At 47.1% G+C, this 24,413-nt stretch overlaps 7 protein-coding genes across 10 annotated transcripts; 2 read left to right on the top strand and 5 right to left on the bottom strand.

Moving 5' to 3' along the window:
- Positions 1-3,095: 3,095 nt before the first annotated feature.
- Positions 3,096-4,762, bottom strand: LOC9656716 (mRNA-decapping enzyme-like protein). The gene is made up of 8 exons (XM_024660979.1): positions 4,545-4,762; positions 4,413-4,453; positions 4,307-4,356; positions 4,063-4,207; positions 3,940-3,996; positions 3,768-3,873; positions 3,312-3,695; positions 3,096-3,237 (listed from the first exon to the last, which is right to left on the bottom strand). The coding sequence occupies exons 1-8, from the start codon at positions 4,707-4,709 to the stop codon at positions 3,181-3,183; spliced, it is 1,005 nt and encodes a 334-aa protein (XP_024516747.1). The 5' UTR covers positions 4,710-4,762; the 3' UTR covers positions 3,096-3,180.
- A 78-nt stretch (positions 4,763-4,840) lies between these two features.
- Positions 4,841-7,334, top strand: LOC9657450 (eukaryotic translation initiation factor 3 subunit M). The gene is made up of 11 exons (XM_002987207.2): positions 4,841-4,958; positions 5,006-5,135; positions 5,192-5,330; positions 5,400-5,612; positions 5,674-5,812; positions 5,867-6,017; positions 6,069-6,178; positions 6,243-6,340; positions 6,397-6,466; positions 6,526-6,900; positions 6,950-7,334. Exons 1-10 carry the CDS (start codon positions 4,866-4,868, stop codon positions 6,613-6,615), a joined length of 1,233 nt encoding a protein of 410 aa, XP_002987253.1. The 5' UTR covers positions 4,841-4,865; the 3' UTR covers positions 6,616-6,900; positions 6,950-7,334.
- LOC9656715 (protein CUP-SHAPED COTYLEDON 1) lies at positions 7,267-9,568 on the bottom strand. The gene is made up of 3 exons (XM_002987124.2): positions 8,976-9,568; positions 8,461-8,780; positions 7,267-8,237 (listed from the first exon to the last, which is right to left on the bottom strand). The coding sequence occupies exons 1-3, from the start codon at positions 9,190-9,192 to the stop codon at positions 7,560-7,562; spliced, it is 1,215 nt and encodes a 404-aa protein (XP_002987170.2). The 5' UTR covers positions 9,193-9,568; the 3' UTR covers positions 7,267-7,559.
- A 4,364-nt stretch (positions 9,569-13,932) lies between these two features.
- LOC112341199 (pentatricopeptide repeat-containing protein At2g13600-like) lies at positions 13,933-17,538 on the bottom strand. Of its 3 annotated transcripts, none has more exons than XM_024660939.1 (5): positions 17,423-17,538; positions 17,204-17,371; positions 17,009-17,151; positions 16,892-16,954; positions 13,933-16,841 (listed from the first exon to the last, which is right to left on the bottom strand). In XM_024660939.1, the coding sequence occupies exons 4-5, from the start codon at positions 16,928-16,930 to the stop codon at positions 14,037-14,039; spliced, it is 2,844 nt and encodes a 947-aa protein (XP_024516707.1). In that variant the 5' UTR covers positions 16,931-16,954; positions 17,009-17,151; positions 17,204-17,371; positions 17,423-17,538; the 3' UTR covers positions 13,933-14,036. The 3 variants fall into 3 exon arrangements, with proteins under 3 accessions (XP_024516707.1, XP_024516706.1, XP_024516705.1); XM_024660938.1 differs by having other exon boundaries at positions 16,892-16,995; positions 17,076-17,151; XM_024660937.1 differs by having other exon boundaries at positions 16,892-16,995; positions 17,081-17,151.
- Positions 17,539-17,659: 121 nt separating this feature from the next.
- LOC9657449 (probable enoyl-CoA hydratase 2, mitochondrial) lies at positions 17,660-19,485 on the bottom strand. 2 transcript variants are annotated; one of them, XM_002987123.2, is made up of 8 exons: positions 18,903-19,485; positions 18,681-18,850; positions 18,551-18,625; positions 18,332-18,422; positions 18,203-18,254; positions 18,048-18,151; positions 17,922-17,998; positions 17,660-17,866 (listed from the first exon to the last, which is right to left on the bottom strand). In XM_002987123.2, exons 1-8 carry the CDS (start codon positions 19,114-19,116, stop codon positions 17,690-17,692), a joined length of 960 nt encoding a protein of 319 aa, XP_002987169.2. In that variant the 5' UTR covers positions 19,117-19,485; the 3' UTR covers positions 17,660-17,689. The 2 variants fall into 2 exon arrangements, with proteins under 2 accessions (XP_002987169.2, XP_024516709.1); XM_024660941.1 differs by having other exon boundaries at positions 18,341-18,422.
- Positions 19,486-19,560: 75 nt separating this feature from the next.
- On the bottom strand, positions 19,561-20,874 carry LOC9657448 (ethylene-responsive transcription factor ERF024). Its single transcript, XM_024660940.1, has one exon. The coding sequence runs from the start codon at positions 20,822-20,824 to the stop codon at positions 19,763-19,765; it is 1,062 nt and encodes a 353-aa protein (XP_024516708.1). The 5' UTR covers positions 20,825-20,874; the 3' UTR covers positions 19,561-19,762.
- A 2,459-nt stretch (positions 20,875-23,333) lies between these two features.
- LOC9656713 (DNA-directed RNA polymerases II, IV and V subunit 9A) lies at positions 23,334-24,171 on the top strand. The gene is made up of 4 exons (XM_002987205.2): positions 23,334-23,420; positions 23,595-23,670; positions 23,767-23,925; positions 24,055-24,171. The coding sequence occupies exons 1-4, from the start codon at positions 23,392-23,394 to the stop codon at positions 24,136-24,138; spliced, it is 348 nt and encodes a 115-aa protein (XP_002987251.1). The 5' UTR covers positions 23,334-23,391; the 3' UTR covers positions 24,139-24,171.
- Positions 24,172-24,413: the final 242 nt, after the last annotated feature.

The raw sequence follows: 24,413 nt of genomic DNA, 5'->3' as shown, positions 1-24,413 counted from the left end.
TCCACTTGATGCTGGCAAGGGACAGGATTGCATGGAACATGATCAGTAGTACTGTGAGGCGATGTTGTCAGTGTAAGTTCTCCATTGCCAGTTCCCAGATGCGGCATTGTAGGCAATGACAATCTTGCCATTGCTGGTGGTGATGTGGAAAGAGAGTGCCTTGATGAGCACCAAATTGAAGTGTGGCCATTGATCATGAAGCAAATCCAAAAATCACTTTTCCAAGTGATCAAGGAAGAGCGTTTTGCTTACCTTTGGTATTGGATTTGTAATACTTATGATCTCTTTATAAATAAGTTAAGTTAGTTGTTCTCTATCAATTGTTTTATGACATTGGCAAGAAAATGTGCCATTTTAAATTAATCGACCACAATAAAAAAACATTATCAAATCCTCAAAAAGATTTTGAAAAATGAGTCGGCCATAACAAGAATAACCACAATAAAAACAGTGTGAAATCCTCAAGGTGAAAGATCAATAAAGAAATTCATAAAAATAAAAATTTAAGGCCTTAGAGTAAAAAGAAAAGGTTGGACAAGTACAAAAAAAAGTATGTCACAACATTTTAGTTTGAAGCATATCATGACATTTTAATTTTCTAACATATATCATGGGTACAAATAAAGTTTTCAGCATATTTGAGCATATGGGATTACCAAAATTATTGTTAAATCAATTCTAATATCTTGTGGAAAGTGCTTTATTGCTAGGGTGTTATGCCACACTTTGACAACACATAATTACATTTCACCATTAAATACATACAAATACAAGATTCTTAAACCTCACAAAGCTTTTGTATTCATGACTATCGTCACAAACTGTTGATGAATGAGTCCATCCCAAAATTGAAAAAATCAATAATCATCACATTAGGTTAAAAAATCACAAAAGAAATTAATTACTAAACTTTCAACATAAATGAATCAGACAATAGCCTTCGATTTGCTTAGCCTCCCCTACTATAGTTACTTCTGCATTTCTTGAAAGAACTTAGACTATGAAAGCCACATGACAGATTCAGGATATTTTGGGCAAATATAGACTGTTTGCACTCTTTGGGTGGTATGAATTATATATCTTAGCAATGATGTTTGCAATTGTTTATAAGTGGTGGTTAATTCTACTGTTTATTATGTAGGAGAGGGATGGAGCGCTGTGGAGGTAAACATGATATTTGCTAATACTTGCTTGCTCTCCAGATTTGCACAGAACAGGATGCTGCTAACAAAGAAGAAGAAGCTTTTCTTTTTAATTGTGCATGATAAGGTGAAAAGAATTGAAATTGAAAAGTTGGAGAAGATGCAGACTAAATCTCCGCGTGGTGACCAGGTGCAGTGACATGGACTGCACGTTGTACATCGTTGTACACGTCATCCATTCATAAAAAGCAACGGCCATTTTCTACGTACGTTTTCCACTTGATTAAATTTATGTTCTAATCGCTTCCTCAAATCGGGCATTACCTACACCCCTCTGCCATCGCTTGAATTTTTCCTGCCCCCTTCTCCTCTCTCGCTCTCCCTCCCTCGAATGGCGACGTCAATTGCAAGAATAGCGTGAGAATTTCTCCTCTCCTCGCACGGATAGATAGAAACACTCGAAGCAGTAGTGACAAGTGTAGATAGATCAGACCAAGGATCCATCCATGACCACCACCGCCAGATCGAAATTCTTCCTCTCCCTTCTCATCCTCTGGAAATTCTCGGCGCTCCAAGCCTCTGGAAGAGCTCTGGGTCAGGCGAGGATCCTCCCGGAAGAACCAAGCAGCAAATCCGCGACTCCAGCCGCAGCAGGGGTGTCGCTGGAGGGGAAATGGGATCACAATTACTCGTGCATCTTCGACACCGGCAAGGCCTTCACGTATCTCCACATCGCCTATGTCACGTACTTCAACATCACCTCCAAGGCTCCAACGGTTTGCTCGCCCGCCGACTGCCTCGACTCGTGCACCACCGATTGCTCCTGCTCCGCGGTCGTGTTTGATGCGCCCACCTCCTCCTGCTACCAGTACCACGACTACATTCCCGTCCAGAGCATCCCCTTCATCCCCGTGCGCAACCGCGACACCATCACCGCCTACATCAAGGTCCAGAATGGCTACTCCTCCTCCACGCCGCCGCGAATTCCCGCGAGCTCCATGGCGAGTTTCGCGATTCTGGGCTTGTGGGTCGCTGCAGCTCTGAATTGGGTGCTCTGGTGACCCACTGGTTCGAGCGGGATCGCGATCGATCGGGCACGGGGGCTGTGTTCTATAGCTTCTACAATTCAAAACGATAGAGCCTCTTTTAGTTTCCTTTGCTACCGTTTCTATGATCATGGCGAGAGCTTCTGTGATCATGGCGAGAGCGAGCAATCTTTCAATGTGAATAAAAGTTGGTCCAAAACGCGCCATGAATTGCGCAGCATAATTGAGCGAGAAAAAAGGGACAATTTTCCGGCCCCATCAGAGATTCGCAGTTGTCTTCTCTCTTCGATCATCTCGAGCCTCCCATGATCATGTAGCTGATTCTTTGGTAGATCCGAGGCTGGCTGGAGCGCAACGAACGACGTTCGTGGATTTTGCGGGGTCGCTCGACTGGAAAGTGTCCCTTTCTTTTTGCGTTTTCCCTGCCAAAGAGCGAGCGGATTTGGATCCATCCCACCACCGCTTTCGAATCTGAAGGGGACAGATCAATGTACAGTGTCAGGAGCAACAAACAAAGAGACGGCATGTGCTCTTGCCTTTCTTCGCTAAATATTGCGCTCTCCTCCTCCTCCTCCATAGCCACCCCCACCAAAGCAACGGCCTAGATCCTTGCACTCGGCGCTTTCTCCCTGTCCATTAGCAGTCAAAAAACTCCGCGAGAAAATGCTCCCCCTAGGAGCTACTTTGCTCACCTGAAATCCTTGCGACTTTTTTCTCTTTGCGATCTTTCTTTCGTTAGGCTCCTCGCTCTCCTTTCACGCATTGTAGCTCTAAACTGCGAGGAAGAAACGCTTGTTAGCAACTTCTAAAGTCTGTTTACTTTACTTTGAGAATGTACCTGTTCCCGCTTTGTCAAGGGACGAGGACACGGCACTCGAGACATTGTGCATTGTACAAAGAACGAGAAGAAGAAAGGAAACAGGTAGGATAATCTTAACAGGGAAAATTGAACAAGCAGAATACACATATATAAACACAAACCATACGGCACACTACTTGGTGTGTGCATTGAGCATCTCACGGTATATCAGGTCGATAAACTGATCAGTCTGCTCAAACAAAGACCAAAACCAAAACAAGAAAGTAAGAACACCATCAACAAACAAAGACAACTTTAATCTACCTGAACGAGCCGCGAGAGGGCATCCCGAACTCCCTCCCTCGTGATCAAAGTCGCGGAAACTGGAGCAAGCGATGGAGGTGGAGCTGGCGGTGGAAATGGTTGGAGGAAAGGCGCACCATGCGATGGTTGAAGAACAGGAGGAGGAGGAGGAGCGAGAACCGTGGACGCTGGAGGCGTCATGAAGAAGGATGGCTTCACCAAAACGGGAGTTCCTTCGGCTGGCTCTGGAGTCACAGTCGTAATGGCTGGGACGCTCGCGACCGGGGGTGGAACGACGGGTGCTACATTGGAAGATGGTGGTACGGTCGAACGGATAATGGGAACTGTCGCGACTGGAGGCCGAGAAGATGGTGGTGGAGGATCCACATTCAGCTGTAAAGCATTCTGTAAAGCAGAGAAAAAAAACAGAAAGAGAAAGAAATGTTTGTTAGATGTGAGACTGGAAGATGGGCTTACGTTAAAAAACCGCTCCAGTGGTTCTTCTGGAACGGCGCTTGCTGGTTCCAGTGGTCCCTCCACAATGGCCGCTGTCGGAACTGCCTCTAGCTCTTGAAATTCATTACTGCACGCTTCAGTAAGCACACCATGTCAAATCCAGTCAGGAAGATGAGAAGAGATCTACTACAACCTCGGCTGGCTGATCAGCTTTGGCTTTGGAGGAATTTTCGAGAAGGCGTTGAGTATCCTGTAGATCGCACCAAAATCAGACTTTCAGCGTTTCAAGAGAAAAAAAAAAGAGAAAATAACAAACCTCGAGAATAGCTTGGCAACTTCTTCACACTCCCGTGGATTGTAGAACCAGATCCCGTTAACCTCTTGCGCTGCATTTCGGTAGAGCAAGTAAGGCACCTGGACCTCGTACTCGAAATTGCTGAGGAGATCCTCGACCAAGTTCTCTGACAGGCACAGTCACCAACGCGTCAAAACAAATCCAGCAAGGAAGAGTTTTTTAGCGTCTAAGAAAAACAAAGAGAGAAAGTTGCAATCACTCTTACCTGTGCTCCTGCGATTCATGACAATGAACTGGAACCTGGGCTGCATCCGCCTAGATCACCAAGAACACAGAATAAAAACAAACCACACCACAAGATCCATCCTTGCCTTTTCACAACGAACAATGACCCCTCTACATCCTTTCGACTCTGCGAATAACGATAGGATCGAGCATTAGCGCCTCAAAATCCAGCAAAGGATCCAAACCCCTCGCCCAGAATTCCAAGCCCAGGCCCTTACCCACTGATTGAGGTCCATGCTGAACTCGTAGAAGGTAACGTGACCCGCGGTGGTGAGAATGTCCTCGACGTGCTTGTCCATGCGCTGGAGCACAGTGAGATTGAGCTCCTTGGTGCTCTGCTGATCAAGCTGCGGCATTGGTTTGGCGCTCTGCCCCATCGCCATCGCTCCCTCCCTCCCCAAATCCCTGCTTCTACTCTAGCCCCATTTTAGGGTTTCATAACGAGGATCGAACCCCTGACGCATTGCCTTGGCATATTCTCTGGTTTAAAACTAGGGTTTATGGGGAAGGAATATTCACTTTAGCCCTAGTCGCCCAGCATGACGACGCTCGTGGAGACTGGCGAGGAGGATCCGGTGCTCGCCGTGGCGCGATTCACAGCTGATGTCGCGTGGGCCAAAGCTGGCGCTGATGTAAGTGGCTGATCTTTGTCTTCCTGCTCAGGAAATTTCTTCTCTAGGTCGCGGAGGCTGAGATCTCCCGCATTTGCGAGGAGGCTGAGAATCTGGCCGTGGAGAATCGGTGGTCGGAGCTTGTGTCGTTGCTCTTGACGTCGTCGGAGATGGTTTTGAGCAACACTCCCGAGAAAGGTTTGATCGTTCTTTGTATTTTGTTGGAGTTAAAGGAGTTTCCTTTGTCTGTCTAGATTCCGAGGCTGTGTTCTCTGTGATAACGAATCTAGTGTCCAAGGCCAGGAGTCCAGATGAGGCTCTCGCGATGGCTGATCAGATTGCTTCGAAAGTTACACCGAATGTAACTGATAAGCCGGCACTTCGTTTGAGAATGTAAGCTCCTGTTCGATTAGAGCATTCGTGCTAATGGTTTCTTCTTTCTTCTTTTTTTCTTTTGAACAGTCTTTTCAACTTATACAACGTTCTTGACAATCCGTATGGACGTTTCCTTACATTCAAGAGAGCTGTGGATTTTGCTGTTAATGGAAAAGTCACAGAGCTGGTGACCCCGTCTTTCAAGCGGATGGATGCGTTCTTAAAAGAGTGGAACATCGCCAAGGCAGAGAAGAGAAAACTGTTTCTTGCCATCACGAATATCTTGAAAGATGGTAAAAGGTATGACACTGGCACTTTGTTCTAAGCGCATTTTCTCCTCAAACGCGTTTCTGTTTTGCAGCTCTGCGAAAGACTCTTTCAGCTTCTTGCTGAAGTACCTGGCTACATTTTCTGGAGAGGACAATCAGACCCTTGGAGAAGCGAAGGAGGAAGCTGTGAGAGCAATCATTGAGTTTGTGAAAGCACCAGACATGTTCCAGGTTTTCTCTTACTACTTTCGTCTCATCTCCTTTCTCTAAACTTTGGTGTTTCAGTGTGACCTGCTAGACATGGCAGCTGTTTGTCAGCTTGAAAAGGATTCCAAGTATGCCCCAGTTTATCGGCTTCTTGAGATCTTTTTGACTTCTCGCCTGGATGCATATCTAGAGTTTCAAGCCTCCAATCCAAATCTGTTTAAAAACTACGGTATGATTCAGCCTTGGTCACGTATTTGTTCTGACTAGGCGGCATGCGCAGGATTGGTGCATGAGGAGTGCATCACAAAGATGCGACTTATGTCACTGGCCGGGCTTGCCTCCAAAGCCTCGCGGGAAATCCCTTATGTAACGATCAAGGATGCATTAAAGGTAAGCATTTTTTCCTTTGTCCTTTTCTTGTCGAATGAAATCAGTACGAAACAAAACCCGCCAGGTCGGAGATGATGAAGTCGAATATTGGATCGTCAAGGGAATAGCAACGAAGATGTTGGATGCAAAAATGGATCAAATGCATCAACATGTTGTCATAAGGTCACTTTTTTAGTGATTGCTACAGCGGACTGACTACACAGATTTTTCGAATGCAGCCGCTGCACGGAGAGGGTGTTCGGCCCCACGCAATGGAAAGAGCTCCGGGCGAAGCTGGCGGTTTGGAAGGTATTCCTCTTTCAGATCCAGTACAGGGACCTCTAACAAGTTTTTTTCTTTTTTTTTAGGAAAATATTTGGAATGTGACAAGAAGTGTGGAGAATGCAAGAGCTACAAACGGTGTACCAGTGGCTCTCCAAGGCCAAGTTGTCCATTAGACAAGGAGGCGACGTAAAAAGTTTTGGTACATTTTATCTTTGACTTTAAAATGGAAGTGACTATAGATTGTGAGCCTCTCCTGTGCAGTCGGTTGCTTTACAGCATTGCGCTGATTTGGATTCCTTCGATACTGTTGAAATCCAATCAAGCGGTGGTGAGAATGACTGGATCTGTGTTTTCTAGGTGGGAGAACAAAAAAGGATTTGGTTTTCTGGGAAACGCACAGCTAGCCGACTTGCTCGGGCAGGTCCCACGTTGGAGGCTAATGCTCGCTAAAAACAAAGGTATTTGGCAAGTTACGTTTTTTACTTTAACTCTCGCGGATGATCTCAGGTCTAGAAGATGAGCGCGGGGTATCGAGCTGATGCTGTCGTAAGACAAACTCGTCATCTCCTCAATCCTTGGCGCCAATGCAAAGCGCCAGCACTGGAGGAGAGAAGTTTGACACAAACACAACACTGCTCAGTTATGAGGTAGCTTCCCTCCACCCAACCCGGAATCGCAACGTGTTTCTTCTCTCCAGTTCTTTTTGGTTCTTCCTCCAGATTTTCCAGCTACAAACAAGCGCAGCAGTCTCGAATGGTATCTTACTGACTCAAAGACTTGATAGCTGCGCAGCCTTTGATAGTATTGTTTTATAATCTACAAGCTTTGGCAAATGGATAAGCTTGTTCATTATCTGGAAGCTGAATTGAAAGAACATGAATAGTTTCCTGTCTCTAAGATCATTGTCTGTGATTGTATCTGAAAGCCACCTCGTATGAATACGATCACTATACCCTGATCTTTGTCATGTACAGTCTTCTATGTATCTGATATAATTCACGTATGATAGTTTTTGAGCTGCTAGATCACCTGGGAAAACAATCTGTACACCAACCTTTGATGGAAGGAAAGACGACCTGGAGATCTGTCGATGTTGTTGTTGGTTCGTCTTGTCAGATTAGAACGCGTAGAGCTGGTCCAAATCCGAGGAGCTCGAGGACGATGGGTCGGCCAGGAAGCGGCTAAAGAGGAACTCGTTGATGAAGCCTTGATCAGCAGTGGCGGCGGAATGCTGCTGGAAGAATGGCTGCTGCTGCTGGGAGGTGGAGTGTGATGAATCGAAGGAGGACGAGGAGGAGAAGTTTAGAGCTGCGTGATCGCCCACGAAGCCCGCAAACGCGTTGTATGCGGCGGCGGCGCTGGGGCTGCTAATGTCGGCGAGAGGCGGCGGGATGGCGGCGGCGTAAGGCTCGCTCTTGCACGACTTTGTCAAGGACGATCCCTTGTTGCTATAGCACGAGCTCGCGTTGGTGGCGTAGGGGCTCACCTGGGATGATCGTAGCGGCGGGAGGAACTCGGGATCGAAGAGCTTGGCAAAGTCTCCCGTGCTGTAGAGGCCGGGGAAGTTCTTGGAGCACTGGTGCTGCTGCTGCTGATCGTCGACGCCGGAAATGCAAGACAAGTGATCGTCCAGCTCGGGCTTGGCGGTGGCGGCGCTGGGCGAGCAAGGAACCTCGTGATCGTCCGAGTCGTGTGCCGCGCCGGTGGTGGTGGCGGCGTTGTCCTCGGACAATGCCCTCAGCTTGGCGGCGGCCAAGGCCTTCTTTTGGAAGATCCGACACACCACCCATTCCTCCTGGGATTCAGACAAAAGAGAAGTCAATCCCATGATTCATCGAACAAACGAAGAACAAAGGAAGAACACGAAAGAACAAAGAACAAAGAAAGGAAGAACACGAGAACGCACGAAGAACAAGCGAAGAACACGAACGAAGAACACACGAAGAACACACGAAGAACACACGAAGAACACGCTTAAAAAAACAGAGCATTAGGTATTGGCGCGAGAAATTACTCACCTTGGCGGCTCTGGATCCATACAAGTAGGCGGTCTTGCCTTCCAACCGATACTCGTGCATGACCCAATTGGTTTTCTCGCCCCGGGGAGCGCGGCCCCGGTAGAAAACCAGCGTTTTCTTCATGCCCACGAGAGAAGTTCCGGATCCATTGCTGTTGCTGTTGTTGACGTTGGATCCTCCTCCTCCTCGGACATCTCGATCTTTGCCGGTTGCTTTCCAGTAGCCGGCCTCGGTTGCCCGATTCGTACGCATCCCCGTCGGGTACTTACGGTCCCTCAAGCTAAAGAAGTACCATTCCTTCTCTCCCATGTTTGCTTTCTCTGCCGGGAAAGAAAAAAGAACAAAGGAGAGATTTTTAGAGGAATTTCGTCCAGGCAACTCGACCCAAGTGATCGATTCCAAGTTCCTTGGAATGCCATGAATGCAATGCAGCAAATTCAAGCCCAAGAACGTCGAGAGAGTGAGAGGAAATGATAGAAGCGAATGCGAGAGAAGATGAGAGAGTTCCTCCTTACCGGGTAGATCCCATGGCTCGAACTTGTTGAGATCGACCTCGGCGATGGCGTGCGCCACGAATTTTGTGTTGACGACCTTCTTGACGAGGTAGAAGGTGATGAGCTCGTTGTCGGTAGGATGGAACCGGAATCCCGGTGGAAGCCAAATGTTTGGAGGAGGCCTGGATCGATTGCTTCCTTGCTGCTGCTGCTGCTGCTGCACCACCATGGCGCTCATGCTCAGAACAAATCCCTCTCGAATGACGACCCAAAACAAACTTCCTCTTCTCCTTCTCTTCTTCCCTCCAAAGCCGAACGTGAGCCTCGAGATTGATCGAAGCTTTTGCTAGCGACACCACCGCCAATGGAATTCAACTCAATCAAAGCTCGAGCTCTTCCCGAATCCCAGCCCCCCTTTTTCGTTCTTCTCTTTTTCTTCTCGCGGCCCTGGTCCTGCAGTGGACAAACTATGATTGACGCCGCGATTGATTGATTGATCCTAATTCTATCTTTTCTCGATGTGTTCGTGCGCACTGTGATGATGGAGTGTGTGAGAGAAGACTATATCGAAACAGGAGAAAGAATGGCTGCTCGAAGTAGGAGCACTTCTCACTCACCAGTGTTTCTTGGAAATGAGCCCTCAACCTACACAAGTAACAATTTATTTGACTCGGACTTTGATGAATTTTTAATTCAATGGAATATTTTCTTTACTCTTATCCTCTCATTATTTTTATCTGGTTAAACTACAGATTATATTAACTAAAGCATGCTTAGCTAGAAATGTTCTAACTTGGAGAGACGCATTGGATTGGAGTAAACTTGACTGCGCCGCAGCCATATGATTGGAGCATAATTCACGCTGGTTTGTTTATTATTATTTTTATTTATTACTTTTGTACCCTTAATGTTTTCTCTCTGAAGTAGAAATTCTAAATTAGTTTTGGTGTCGGTTTCATTGGTATTGAGGGAATTGCGTGCATACTTCCAACCCGCGGAAACTATACCTTTTTATCAAATGTGAACAAAAGCGCCCCCTGCGTTTTTTTTTTCCTGTTCTTACCTCTAAACTTTGTCTCTTGATCAAATAGTATATTATAATTTTGCCTTCAAAGTCAATACGGTGGTGGTGCTGGATACTCAGCTGAATAGAGGACATCCATGAACAATTCTTCTACTTTGTTCTATATACAAACACGCCCACGCGAAAAACAGACAAAAACCACGCTTGTACCCACACTGAATGAGAAACATTCATGAATGTAGCTTGAATCTCTTTCTCCATCAATCTTTCTCCAGATCGATCCATGGGGTCGATCAATTCACAGTTATTCATGGCTTCTCGCCCTCTTCTTCCCCAAAATTTGTTGGTTCCCTTCGATCCAATCCAGCCAGCCAGCCAACCAACAATTCTGATGGCTCATATAACAACGTTTCTGGAGAAGAGAGAGAGAGAGAGAGAGAGAGAGAGCGAGAGAGAGAGAAAACCCTCTCTTGTCTCTATACTTTTCTGTGTGGCATTTTCATTTTCACCGCCACCTTTTGTCACTCGTCGTTTCCCACGTCGACAAAAGCCTTGAGATTCCCCATCCATGGAGGGGATATCCTTGGCGGCGGCTGCTTAGGGATCAAAGATGGAAGTGCAAGGAGTTTTTCTTCTTTTTTTCCTCTCTGGGCCGTTTTTTTGGCTTTTCGGAGAAGGAATCCGGGAAAGGTTCCCACGAAATTGACGTGGTTTTTCCTGGGTTTGAAGCTCCCAAATCCTTGTTCCCGACAAACAAACTTGTGGCTTCTTGGCTTAGCCAGCTTTTTCCAGTGGGAGAATTATAATAACAATTTAGCAAGCGTGTTGGGACAGAAACACGGTGTGGTTTTTGCTAAAAATTTGCAAAATGCCCGCCTCGCAATGGTGTCGGTTTTCGAACAGCTAACGGCCTTGGATTTAAAATCTCCACAATTTCGGCAACTGAAAGAGAAGCTTCCCTGAGCTTAAATACTTATCAAAACTTCTCACTAAGTATTTTGTTATGGGTTTTCCAGCGTTGATCATTCGTTGTGTCAGCAGCAGCAATCCAGTCAAATTATACATTTGAAGTTTGATAGTTTCTCGGCTAATCGATATGTATACGGTACCTTTGGTTGTTTCCAAATGATTCAAGTGTACCACCAAGGAAAAAAAATTTAACCAAAAGAGAAAAGAAGATCACAGCGAAGGAGACAGTCGGACAAGACACTCCCAGAAATTCCAAGAGCAGAGCACGCATGAGAATCTTGCCACGTGATTTCCAGACGACGATGGAGAGCCTATCCAAGCTCTCTTAACATATTTGCACTACAGCAGTGCCACCGAGAAAGACCATCGTCGAGCTTGTCATATTATACGAACTGCCGGAAAGTTATGGTGATGTAATGAAAAGGAAGTCTTTGCTTTACCAAGTTGCATTTGGATAATGATCAGGATTCGTGAACAAGCTACCGTCTAGAGTGGTCAAAGCCGTGCCGGAAATTATAAGTGCATATTCTGTTTATACATTCGTATATGTGTGAGTCTATCAGATCGGAATCGAAACTAGAGGACTGGGTCGACAGATACAAAAACTTTGGACTTCAAAGAAATATTTTACGGCCACCACCAAACAAATCAAACTACCACGGCCTGTGCGTCGGGGAAACGAAGATGGTCTCTCAAGGAGCACACCAAAAAAATGTGTGGAACAAGTGAAATTGCACGGCATCTAAACCCCCCCAGTTTGATGAAATCGAGATCTACATATGCCGTGATGCGATGGAGATGTTTCACTTTGGTACATCAACCCATCCATCGATCGATGCATCCAGACGTTTCAACTCGGCCCGCAACTCCCAGCAGCTCCGAAGCTTCAGGCTTCACTACAGCGCTAGCAAACAGCTTAATACCTTTCATTACACACAGCGCACCGGATTGGTTTGAAACGTCAAAGGCATGCGATAGGCGTGCATCCATCCCTTTCAGAAGCCCCTCGTCTTGTTTTTTCTTTGCCACCTTAGATACAAAGTCCATCACACAAACTTAAGATAACAGAAGGAAATCAAGCAATTCTGAAGAACTCATCTTGGGCGTAAACACCACATGCATGCGTCAATGTTGAGCGGTCCATTCCTGGTTTGGAGCCTTGGAAAGATGGGGAGTTTGGAGTCATGGAGCTATGAAGTTGGCCAATTCTGCTGCCCAGACTTCGCAGTCGCAAATCTTGGGCATGTCTTTTTGTCAAAGGTCCATCGAATCTTGGAGGCTGCGATGGAGAAACCTCTGCTCCACGCGTAACATGAGAGCGGAAAAGCTGCAGTATTGAGTTCCGACACATAATCTCGTGAGCTCGTTCGACTCGAAGGTCGGTGGCATGCCCAGCGAAGAAAACCTCGCGACTCACGAAAGCGTCTTGTACGTTGCCCTCTTTCGCTGGCTGGCCACAATGTGTACCACGTATGGCATTCCAATATCGTTGACAAAGAGTTCTCCTGCTTTTCTTTTTGTATGCTTTCTTCCGCAGTTTCTCGGGCTCCCAGCAATCAACATCTGCTTGTGCTCCACCTTTTTGAAAGAGATGACCGCCACCTTTTCCTTCACTCATGTTGCATTTGAAATGAATGTTGCTTGGAGCAGAGCTTGTAATAATAATCGAAAGTAATTCGACTAAAGTAAAAGGCCCCTGACCCTTCAACTTGCAGGAGATGGACTCGTCTCTGGCGGATCGAAAATCACGCCAAAAGTTCTTGAGATTATCTCCAGTGGAATGTTTTTATCTCCGGTGGAATGTTTGGGATCAGTGGAGTGGGGGTGGAGTTGAGTGGAGAATAGTGACTCGACTGATGGCCCAAAGGACAAATATTCAAGACTGATAGTCAATGCATTCAGCTGAATGTGTCTGCTTCCCAATCATGAAAGTAGCAACACAAGCTCAGATAGCAACAAAGCCAAAAAAAAAGCAAAAAAATATGGGCGTCACGGAGTGGCATCATCAGTCCCATGTAGGCGTGATGTATAGTTTGGTTAGCACATCGTGTACCCTACGACTCTGGTAGAAAAAGACACATCGCTTCCCTTTGATTTAATTCAATATCAAGTTCATTTGTCTAACTAAACAGGTTTAACTTTAAAAAAAATTAAAATATTGCTTTCATCTAGGTCAAGCCAGGAATTGGATCCGCTAGCCTACCTCAAGCTGCTCGTCAAGGTGAGTGCGTGTGATTTGGCATTGGATCTATAGCGGTTGCCGATTTCTCACGCATTTTCTTACTTTCCTTGGTCAGAAGGACCTGAGTAAAATCACAATGTCACTCTCCCGCCTCGCCATGGACATGGAAAATATGGTGAAACAGGAGTTTAAGATCGCTGTCGACAATGACAGACTCGCAGATGACAGTGGTACTCGCGTGAGGACCGGAAGAAAATGCCTCACGTTCGACGAGCTCGCGCTTCTGGCCACACTGGACACAAGAGAGTAATCCCTGTTTCTTAGTTTTCTTCTTTCTTGCTGTGCGTATCCCAGGCCGCTCGGGAGGGTGCAGGTTTGAGAAGGCTCGCGGGCGACGTAACAGCCGAGGATTCAGAGTCTAGACTACTCTTGTATTTCTCGAAAGCCTTCAAACCCACCATCTTTTTTGCGATGTTGAGCTCTATCATTTTCGAAAAGCAAAGGACTTGAAGCGAAGATCATTGTTCTCCAATCTAGTGAGCTTCACTTCAGGTCCAATTCTAGGAAATGGAATTGCTGGGTCTTGCATGGGCCTTGGATACAAGAGAAGAGATTAGAGCTTTGCAGAAGTCTAGAAGATATAAAGGCATTTTTCTAACAATTAATTTATATTGTTTGAGATAAATATTCTATAACTTTCTTTTTACAATGTCATGTAAAGATGAAATTTATGTGCAGTGCATGGGATTCCACTTGATCTGTTTAGTAGTGGGATGAGAAACATTATCACCAAAATTGAGGTATTGAATAAGAGCTTTTTTATCTTCACATATTATAATGGAGTGCTTCATTGGTGCTTTCTTGGTCACAGCCGCTAACATTTGTTCTTTCACCAAACATGCAAATGTTAATTTCCATATAAATTAGCCATAAGTGTATATGCAGCTTTGTTCCTTTTATCAATCTTCACCAAAGCATTATATGCAATCTTCCCAATTTTGATATTTTTCCACTTCTTACATGCGTTCAAAATGGTAGTCCAAGTTACACAGCTCGGTTCTAGAGGCATAGATTCTAACACCATCATTGCCTCATCCAAATGGTTTATTCGTCCCAAGAGATCAATCACTCCATGGTAGTGCTCATGCCTAGGACAAATCCCATATTTCATCTTCATTGCATACAAGCACTCCTTTCCCTGTTTCACAAGTCCTGCATGGCTACAAGCACTGATGATCGAAAGGAATGTAAAACTATCAGGACAAAGGCCAAAATCTCGCATGCTGTGAAAGCTTTCAAACATGGAGGCAGCATCTCCTTGGCGACCATATCCAGCTACAAGTGCTGTCCAAGCCACAAGATCTTTCAACAACATTGAGTCAAAAACCTGTTGAGCCGAAACCACACTTCCAACTTTGCAATAGAAGTCAACCAGGCATGTCGCTATGACTTGGTTGCTCTCCAGTCCACAGCGGCAAATCTCTGCATGAGCTTTTCGTCCCAGTTGCCAGGCCCCAACACTACTGCAAGCTTTGAGTGCTGCTGCTAGAGTTCGTGGATCTCCTCCTCTCGACTTAGGCATGGTGGACAGCAGTTCCATCGCCTCATCAAGTTCTCCATTTCTGGTGTGTCCCACAAGAAGAGCTGACCAGGACGCTGGATTCCAGCACTCCATTTCGTCCAAAACTCGCCGAGCGTCCACTGTGCTGCCACACTTTGCATACATCTCCACGACCACCGTGCTGCTGTCTGCGAAGTTCTGTACCCTCGGGGCTCGAGAATGAAGAGCAAAAGCTCTCTCAAGAGAAACCAGCTTCACAAGCTTCCCCTGGCCAGCTTCTGTGAACTCCTCTTTCTCTGCTAGCCAAGCACAGGCCTTGAAAGCCACAGCAAATGTCTGAGAGTTTGGCTGGCACTTTTCTGCTTGCATGGCTACGAAAAGCTCCAGCGCAAGCTCGGCTTTCCCATTCTCCGCATATCCCAGTATCAATGACGTCCACGGTACCACACCTGGTCGATCTATCTTGTTAAACACCTTGGAGGCGTCTATCATATTTCCACACTTTGCATACATGTCGATCAGACTACTGGAAACAAAAACATCCGAGTCACATAATCTATTCATGCTCTCAGAGTGAATAGCCATACCTTTCTCCAGGGCGCCTATTTTCATGAACCTCCCGTCCACTTTCGTGTCATCTTCGGCCAATGCCAAACCGATGCAAGCCTTCACTGCAGCAACAAACGTTCGGCTGTTTGGTTTGTAGCCTTCCTCCTGCATTGACGAAAACATCTGTAAGGCAGCCTTACACTCCGAATTCTCAACGTACCCAAGCATCAACGCATTCCATGACACAACATCCCGGCGTTGCATCTGATCAAAGACGAGCTTGAAGTCCATCACACTGCCACAGTTGGAGTACATATCAATCAGAGTGTTTTCCAAGAAAACATCGAACTTACAGTTGCTGCTTGAAGCTTCACAGTGGATGGCCATCCCTTTCTCAAGCGAGCAAACTTTCACAAGCTTTCCATGGACAGGCGTTGGCTTTTCTCTACCAGCAAGGGCAACACATGACTTCAGTAAAGCAACAAACGTTCGAGCATCTGGGAGACAAGGCTCAGACTTCATCGCTGCAAATAACTCAAGCGCTGTGTCACCATCCCCATTTTGAGCATACCCCGACAAGAGAGCTGTCCACGAGACGACGTCGTGACGTTCCATCTTGTCAAACACTGCTCTCGCATCCACCATACTTCCACAGGTTGAGTACATGTCGATCAAGATATTACCCACGAACAAATCCCCACTGCCACTTTTGTTACTTTGAGCTGCCTGGCAATGCAAAGCCATGCCTTGCTCCAGTGCCACCAGTTTCACGAAACCTCCATCTATCTCCCTGCTTTCTTCTCTAGCAGCAAGACTCGAGCACGCCTTGAGAGCAGCCACATAACTTCGAGAATTTGGCATACAGCCGTTGGACTGCATGGCTTGAAGTAGTTCTAACGCTGTCGCATACTGCTCGTTCTCAACGTAGCCAACCATCAATGCCGTCCAGAGCACTACGTCACGATGCTGTGTCCCATCGAAGGCCCTGTGAGCGTCCACCATGCTCCTACACTTGGAGTACATCTCTACCAGAGTACTTCCAATGAAAGCATCTCCACTACTGAAATCCTGAGCCTGGGAGTGAATAGCCATGCCTTTTTCCAAAGCCTTCAGTTTCAGCGTCTTTCCATCAACTTGCATGCCCGGTTCCTTTGCTGCTAGAACTGTGCAGGCCTTGAACGCCGCTGTGAAAGTTCGAGCATTTGGACTGCAGCCTGAGCGATGCATCTGTAGTAAAACGCCAAGGGCCACTTCTCCCTGTCCGTTTTCCACATATCCCAGTATCAGTGCGGTCCAGCATACCACGTCGTGATGGTGGATACTGTCAAAGACTTCTCGGGCCTCCGACATGCTGCCGCACTTGGCATACATCCTGATTAAGCTGCTTGCAATGCGAACGTTCGAGGACACTCCGGTTTCTACAGCGCCTGCATGAATTCTGCGAACCTGGGCAATGCTTCTGGACGCCTTTAAAGAACATAGTAGGGACGAGACATCCTTGTCTTTTTTCTCCTGTGCGGGTTTGGAGCAGTCTGTAGCAGTGTGAGCACAGACGCGGCCGACGCATTTAGATGAAGTGCTCCATTGAATAGAAGTTGAGCACTGCAAAATCAAAACGTCAGAACCGAGAAAAGAGTAGAATTACTTCTTACGCTGCTTGGGGCTCCTGGTCTCGCACCACATTTCATCATTCCAGCTCGTTTCTCCAGGACATTCTTGTCGAGACACGGAGCTACTCGTCAAGCCAGGGTACATTCTAATTCACTTACATAATTAGATCTCCATGCCCTTCGTTTCTCTTTGGACACCCAAGAAGGCGGTCCAAGGAACGAGTACCTTACTTGTCAATGGAGATAATGGGTCATCCAAAATTGCTCCCGTGCACTGGTTCGCCGACAAAAAAAATCTGCAACTGCAAGACGCAAATCTCAACTTCGAAATCAACAAACGCAAGTGGAACTTACCCAAGCCCCATAGTCACCACAAATCCAGAACCAGCTTCCGAGAGAGCTGATCTCTCCAAAGATCGAAACATGGCTTGTTTTCTAAGCGCTCGAATCGAAACGGCGCTATTCAGTTTCTAAACCATCCGCTGAGGCCTATTTAAACGCCGGCGTTTATTTTGGTCGTCCCTGAAAGAGTTTTAAGGTGATCGAGAACTTTGATCATAGAAGAAAACGTACCTCATCGTCCAAAAATCGTCTGCTTCTTCCGTCAAAGAAACTTTTTCGTCAGGAATGCCGATCATTATCAACCACCTGGCAGATCCTCTTTCTAAACACCCGCTGTGGAACGGGATGCAACCTGTGTAGCGAGCTAAACGCTATACTTCGGGAGCGTGTACAATCCTTTACACCGTGTATGTGCTAAGAACACTCTCATTCCGCGAGTGGATACGACGGTTAGAAAGAAAAGACGCATTTAGAAATCTTCAGAGACTTACATTCCATTCAGTCTCCGCGGTATACAGGGCTTCGCTTCTCGGCAAACGCCGCCAAGCCTTCTAGCCTGTCTTTCGATTTAAGCACCTGTCCGTAGCATGCTTCTTCTATCTCCATCCCAGAGGCGGCGTCCACTTCACTCCCACGATCGATCGCAACCTTTGCCATTTTAATTGCCAATGGGCCCTGAGAGAGACCAGTGCGAGTGACGAAACGTTACAAGGGAAATTATCCAACCCACCTGGTTTGAAATAATCTTCGCAAGCTCAAGAGCTTTTCTGTATGCATCGCCGGCGGCTGTCAAGTACTCGACGAGACCTGGACAAACGAAGGACGATGATTTCAGAAAGGAAGCTGCCATCCATACCGTATGATTTTGCCTCGTCAGCGCCGATCCTACGGCCAGTGAATATCAGCTCCTTCGCCCGGGACCTTCCAATTAGCCTTGGAAGCCTTTGAGTGCCTCCAGCCCTGCAAAAGTTCCATCAAGTTGATGGCAACAGATATCTTGCAGCTATTTACCCTGGAATTATGGCAAATCCTGTCTCTGGTAGTCCAAAAGTAGCTTCAGCACCTGAACAACAAGATCTCAAGTCAGAAACTCTTAAGTTCCACACACGCACAGAAACAAGAATAAGAACAATTGCAAACCACATATACGAAGATCACACGAAAGTGCGAGCTCCAATCCTCCGCCTAAAGCAACACCTTCCACTGCAGCAATTGTTGGTAGCGACAGAACCTGCAGTCTGTCCACCAGCATAAGAAAAAACAGAGCATAGAAAAAAGGACTAAAGCGAAAAGAAACAACGTTCGCACCAAAAACAGGGAAGAAGACTTAGGAAACATCGAAAGAAAAAAACAAATCACCTCCAGTGACGAGAACGTTGATCGCAAACTCGTGACAAACTTTTGGGCTTCGAAGACACTCATTTTTTTCCTCTCCTGTTACGCAGAGTTTAGCACAGACAAGTATGAAATCATCTTTCACAGTGCTCACCTTAAGATCAGCCCCAGCGCAAAAAACACCCGGCACAACACTACGCAAGATCACAACTCTTGCAGCATCGTCGTCCTGTAGCCTGTCTAAAGCGCTTTGGAACTTACTCAGCATGTCGACTCCAATCGCATTCTTCGCGTCGGCTCTGTTGAGCTCCAAAACCATAATCCCTGTGCCAGAAGAGAATTGGAAAACAAAAAATCCGCAAGATTCTTTCCATACCTTCCTCCGATCCAGACAGAGCGCTTAGCGAAACCTGATCCGCTGCGTCCACAAACAAACCCCTGGCCCCGATGCCCCAGGGCCATCGACGAGCTGCGCAAGGCGATCGCGACCCCGCCGTGAAGATTCTACCACTGGCGCTCGAGAAATCAATGGAATCACTAAACCCTAAGCGCAAGCGCCTGTGGATCCCAGCGCACCTCCGCAACGCCATAGCCAGGGCAAACAAACAAACGACTCCTTTTTATCTTTCTTACTTTGAAAACTTCCGCCTTTTTAGTGCCATATCTTTGAAGCGGTCAATCACGGCTTTCTGGATGAGAGCTTTCCACGATCATAGAATCGAATCTTCAGTTTTTCTACACACCTTCCTTTCTTCTTCCTCCATGCATTTTTGTAAAGATTCCATTGGAACGAACGAATCTTCGCGGCATCTAATTTAGCAAGTTGCCCGGCGACTTTGTTTGTTTGCTTCTTGGACACAGCTATGCCGTATCTCCACACACACACAAATAAATCTCCCATTGTCCTTTAAACACGTGATTCTTCACAAGCAGCTTCCAGGAAATTACCCGGCCCACCATGAAGCTTCCTTGTATTTGGATAAGTGGCTCGCTAATGCAAACGTGTGTGTCCTGGCGGGTTAAGATATAATAAAAACACTTAAATATAACAAGCATGCATTATCTAGCCCGCTTAAGATATAACAAACACGATTAGGAGCGTATCTAGCTAAACTGTTCTTCGTGTTCATCCCAAATAGAAATATTTTACACTAGATTTTCTCTCTAGCGTTTCAATCGCTCGCGCAAGATCTAAGGCTACCGATTGCCTCCCACGAGATCGAGTGTGGTCGAGGATCAGTCTCGATAGCTCCAAATCGATGCCTCCTCGCCCGATTCATCCTCCTCGTCACTCTGTTCTTGGCTCAATCGCGGCGGCGCGAGAAGCATCGCTTGAGCCATATCCGTGACTACATCCGGCATGTTGAAGATCATATCCTCGTCCACGTAATTCACCTGGCCCTCGCTAATCGGAGGCAATGCCGGTGCCAAATCGCCGCCTGATCGCGATCCCTGGGAGGAAGAACAGGGCTTTGCCACATTCTCGGGCGATTTCGAGTAGTGGTACTGCTGGGACGAGGTGGACGATGCAAGGGAGCTCCGATACGATGCTTTCGTGGGCGACGAGGAGGAAGTTCCCAGAGAACAGGAGCTAAATGCCAGGGCGGCGGCAGCGGCGGCCTGCTGGATCGACTTGGGCGACACCATAGCCGGCTGTGGAAGCGAATACGCGAACTCGGGGAAATTGAGCACGGCCTTGGGACCCTTGAGGCTGATCGCGGCCACGTCGTAAGCTCGAGCGGCCATCTCCGGCGTGGGGAAGGATCCCAGCCAAATGCGCGTCTTCTTCTTGGGCTCCCGGATCTCCGAGACCCATTTGCCCCAGCTGCGCCGCCGGATCCCTCGATAGAGTGGGTGCTGGGTCTCCTGATCCGACTGCTGCTGCTGGGGCGCTAGAAATCCCGGCGATTCCTCGCCCGAGACCTGCGCGGCGCTGGGGGAGGTCGTGCTGCTACCACCGCCCCCGAGAGAAGCGTCGTCGGAGCTCTTGCGGCGCCGGCGGCTCCTGCCGCCATCGCCGCCCTCGCGATCGTCGCTCTCCTCGGAGCTGTTGCCCGGAGACCCCGCCGCGGTGGAGTGCCGCCGCCGATTCCTCCGCTGCTGCGGTTGCTGCTCGCGGTTGCCTCGTATCGCGCTGAGAAGAAACTCATCAAAGGAGATCACATCGGTGGCGGCGGGCGCGGAGAAGCCCTCGTCGATGGACGCCCCCGCCGCCTCGCTCGAGGAGGAAGAAGCGCTGCTAGTGGGAACCCTAAATTTGGGGCGCCCTAAATCAGGGGACAAATCCCCGGCCACCATGTGGCACCAAAATTTTCCCCAAATGTGGCGGGAGTGGTTTTTTTCGCCCTTTCCAGGAACTTTTAGGTCAAAGCGCTCTCTCTCACGAAATCCCTCCCGCAAGGGCTTATATACTTGTGGACTCCAACGCGTTCTCTTCCACGCGCTCTAGAGCGTAGTGTGGATAATTCCTGGCTTGTTGACAGTTGGAAGGAAAATCACTCCTGGGACCCCATGTCACCTTTTTGCAAGGTCAGATAGTTTTTTAATCGCGTCACCATTTGGTCCTATGGTTGATTTGCCCGCATTACAATGTTTCGTGTGGCTGCGTGTTCCTGCACGCCAAGTTGGCCTCGAGCTGTATTAACAACCCAGCAAGATGCTGGCGGCTGGAAAGAATTCGCGATCTGGGGGCCAAGGTACGGCCCCATGTCTCCCCGGGATCGATCGTCACTAAAACGCTCCGGTCCTACCGTGTACGGAGAGAGGAATCACCAAAGGGGTTTTAACAGCTGGTGATTTGTGTGGAACTCATGGTTGGCAGTATAGTATTGAGTTGATTATGAAGCAATGTCATTGTGGGGTCATTAACTACAAGGATTTGATTTGAGTGGAGCTCTGTGTTGTTTGGAGGGGCGTAGTTTCGTGATTGGTTGCTTTGGAGCTGACCCGGAAACATGGCAACGCCACACAAAGCAAGATGATCGTGGAGGAGTACACTATAAATTTGCAGAGATTCAAGGATAACCAATCGATCTAAGGTTCCTATTGGTGCTATGGCATGCCGTGTGTGAAGATTCCAGGATGGTCTTCCTGCCATTGCAAATTGCATCTCTCGGCCATAAAAGTCGTGGGTTTTTAATTGGATGGACACAGTCCAAACAAAGGAGCGCTTTTTGGCCTGACGAGGGTCCGTCCATCCTCCCTGACGCAAGCAGACATTTGTTTTGGGATTGGGACTTCTACAGAAAATCATGCTAAACAATGTAGTGGATTTCATTAGTATCGTCGTGATTCGTGAAGTTTCTGCCTGATTTTCTAAAGCAAACAGCTGTGAGAGTGTATAGTGTTGTCAATTTGTTCTTTGTCTCTTGAAACAACCGAGTTGCCAGTCAGCCAGCGAATCGCTGGCTAGTGGGACTCAAAAACTACATTAATGAAAATTTAGGCTTGTCCTTGTCAAGGGAGGGAAAGAGTGACAAGCAAGAGCGAAAGGTTATTGGCTTTTGATCCAATCACAGCAATGCTGGCTTTTGACCCACCTCTGACGTAGCGATGGAGGATCGATGAAGACTTCTGGGCTAGAGTGATTAGAATTCAAGCTGGAAGAGAAAGAAAGAGGAGACACAGCCCATTGTAATTGGGCTGGACATAGAAACAAAACGTCACAAGTAGACTGGAACTAGGCTTTCTGTGATGATAGAGAATCTTCCTTCAGAGTTCCAGCTATAATTGGTTTCATGATGAAAGAAAACCTCGTCATGCACACGTACTATAGGTTGTAAATCAGGTAGCTCTTTGAGCGATTTATTTTTCATCCAAGCTCTTCAAAAGAAGCACTAACTTGGTTTCAGGCTCCGAGTCCAAGTTTGCCCAAGTTGGCAACATCGCGATCATTCTCCAGGAACCGGGCTCCAATCCTCCAAAATGCTAACCCCGTCCGGTGTGTGGAAGAAAGAACGTCGAGCTCGGCATTGTTCATGTGCTTGAATTTCTTGAACTTCTTCAGCGGCGAGCAAAGCAAAGCATCACCCCCAATAAGAGCAGCCCCCATGTTTCTAGCGCCACCGCCTGAAATTTTCTAAAAAACTTGCAAGACTTGGTTTTAAGATAAAGGAGTTCATTAATCAAATCGATATATTATATTATACTAATGACCATAACGCATTGATACAAGACAAATTATATACTAAGCGCTTGAACGTCTGGCAATCTACATCGCTGTGTTAAACTCCTTGCTTTTGCTGGAAGATGACCGAACTAAAACTTTGCAGTGATTCAAGGGTAATATCTACTTTTCTTTTTGCCGTGGCAATGCCGTGTATGAAGATTCGAGGATGGTCTTCCTGCCATTCATATTGCGTTCTCTGCGTCTCCATTAAAGTCGTGATTTTTAACTGCACGGTCCAAACAAAGCAGCACTTTTTGGCCTGACTGTTTGGGGATTTGTGAGCTTCTACAAAAAATCATACTAAAAACCAAAGTAGTGATTTCACGTCCTGATTCGTGTAAGTTTTTTCTAAAGAAAACAGCTGTGAGGGCGTGGCGGCATTCGTACACTTGACTGCGTTCATTGTCTCTTGAAACAAGCGAGTTGCCAGCCGCTCTCTCGTGGGTCTCGCACTCAAGAATGGAGGGAGAGGCGAGAGAGAGAGAGAGAGAGAGAGAGAGCAAAGGTTTTGGCCTTGATCAATGACCCACCTTTGACGTAGAGATGTCGAGACTCATGGACTGGAGAGATTCGAAATCAAGCTGGAAACAGAGATAGACAAATGCTTGAAAGAAAACCTCATGCACACGTAATTAGGGTTTATCACTGTTACTTCCCAGCCCTAACGTGCAAAGGGGAAAAGGAAACTCCCGCAAGGATGAGTACCATGAAGTTCTGCCGGGAATGGTGAGTTGGGTTTGCTCGTCTCGCGTCGCTGGAGCTCGCGCTCGGCGGCATCTTGTGTAACTCCGCATTGGGTGTCGGGAAATTCATTGATTTTCTCGAACGAATGAATGCTCGTCGCATTGAAAGTGTGGTTTTTGCTCGTGGCATTGAAAGGCTTTGGATCCCCTCTTGCAGTAACAACATCCTGTATCCCAAGGAGGACCGGGATCAAAAGATCTTGCTGTATGCCTGTCGGAACTGCGACCACCAAGTAAGATCTCTTTGATTCTTTAGAGATCCAGTCACGCATTTCACTGATCTCCTTGATCTTCTTCCTGGTGATTGTGAAACTTTCGCTACTGGTCAGGAAGTAGCGGACAATAACTGCGTGTACAGGAACGAAGTCCATCACAGCGCTGGGGAGCGTACGCAAGTCTTGCAGGACGTTGCGTCGGATCCTACGCTACCGCGTACAAAATCTGTTCGATGCGTCAGATGCAAGCACGGAGAAGCCGTCTTCTTTCAGGTTTGTGCCTCTCCTTGTTTATTTTCTTTCTTGTTTTTTCTCTTAGCTTGCTTTCATCCACGGCTTGAAAGTTGGAATGTTTACGTGGTTTCTTTTTTGCGGTCTCTTGATTTTTTTTTCTTCCGCTAGGCAACCACAAGAGGAGAGGAGGGGATGACTCTTTTCTTTGTCTGTTGCAATCCCAATTGTGGTTACCGATGGCGAGATTCATGATCTCGATCGCTGGTCACTCACCGATTACAATAATCTTTTTTCTCCCTGGGACGCTCGAAAAGTTCTGCAAGCTACGGTGTGCTTGCCTATATTGATCACATAAAATCTGATAGAAAAGTGAGAGGGAGTATCGAAAAGTTGTTGGTCTTCTCGCCACTACAACTTGTGGCTAGGCCGTCGTAAAGGCTAGAGCTTTCTTTCTCTTTCTCCACCTGTGCCCCCCTTCTTCGCCCAGGAATTTTTTAGAGGATCCAGCTCACGAGATGTTGAGTAAG

Source organism: Selaginella moellendorffii, unplaced genomic scaffold, assembly GCF_000143415.4.
Source record: "Selaginella moellendorffii unplaced genomic scaffold, v1.0 SELMOscaffold_79, whole genome shotgun sequence".
In the NCBI taxonomy this organism is placed as follows: domain Eukaryota; kingdom Viridiplantae; phylum Streptophyta; class Lycopodiopsida; order Selaginellales; family Selaginellaceae; genus Selaginella; species Selaginella moellendorffii.
This window is presented reverse-complemented; position numbering and strand designations above follow the sequence as displayed.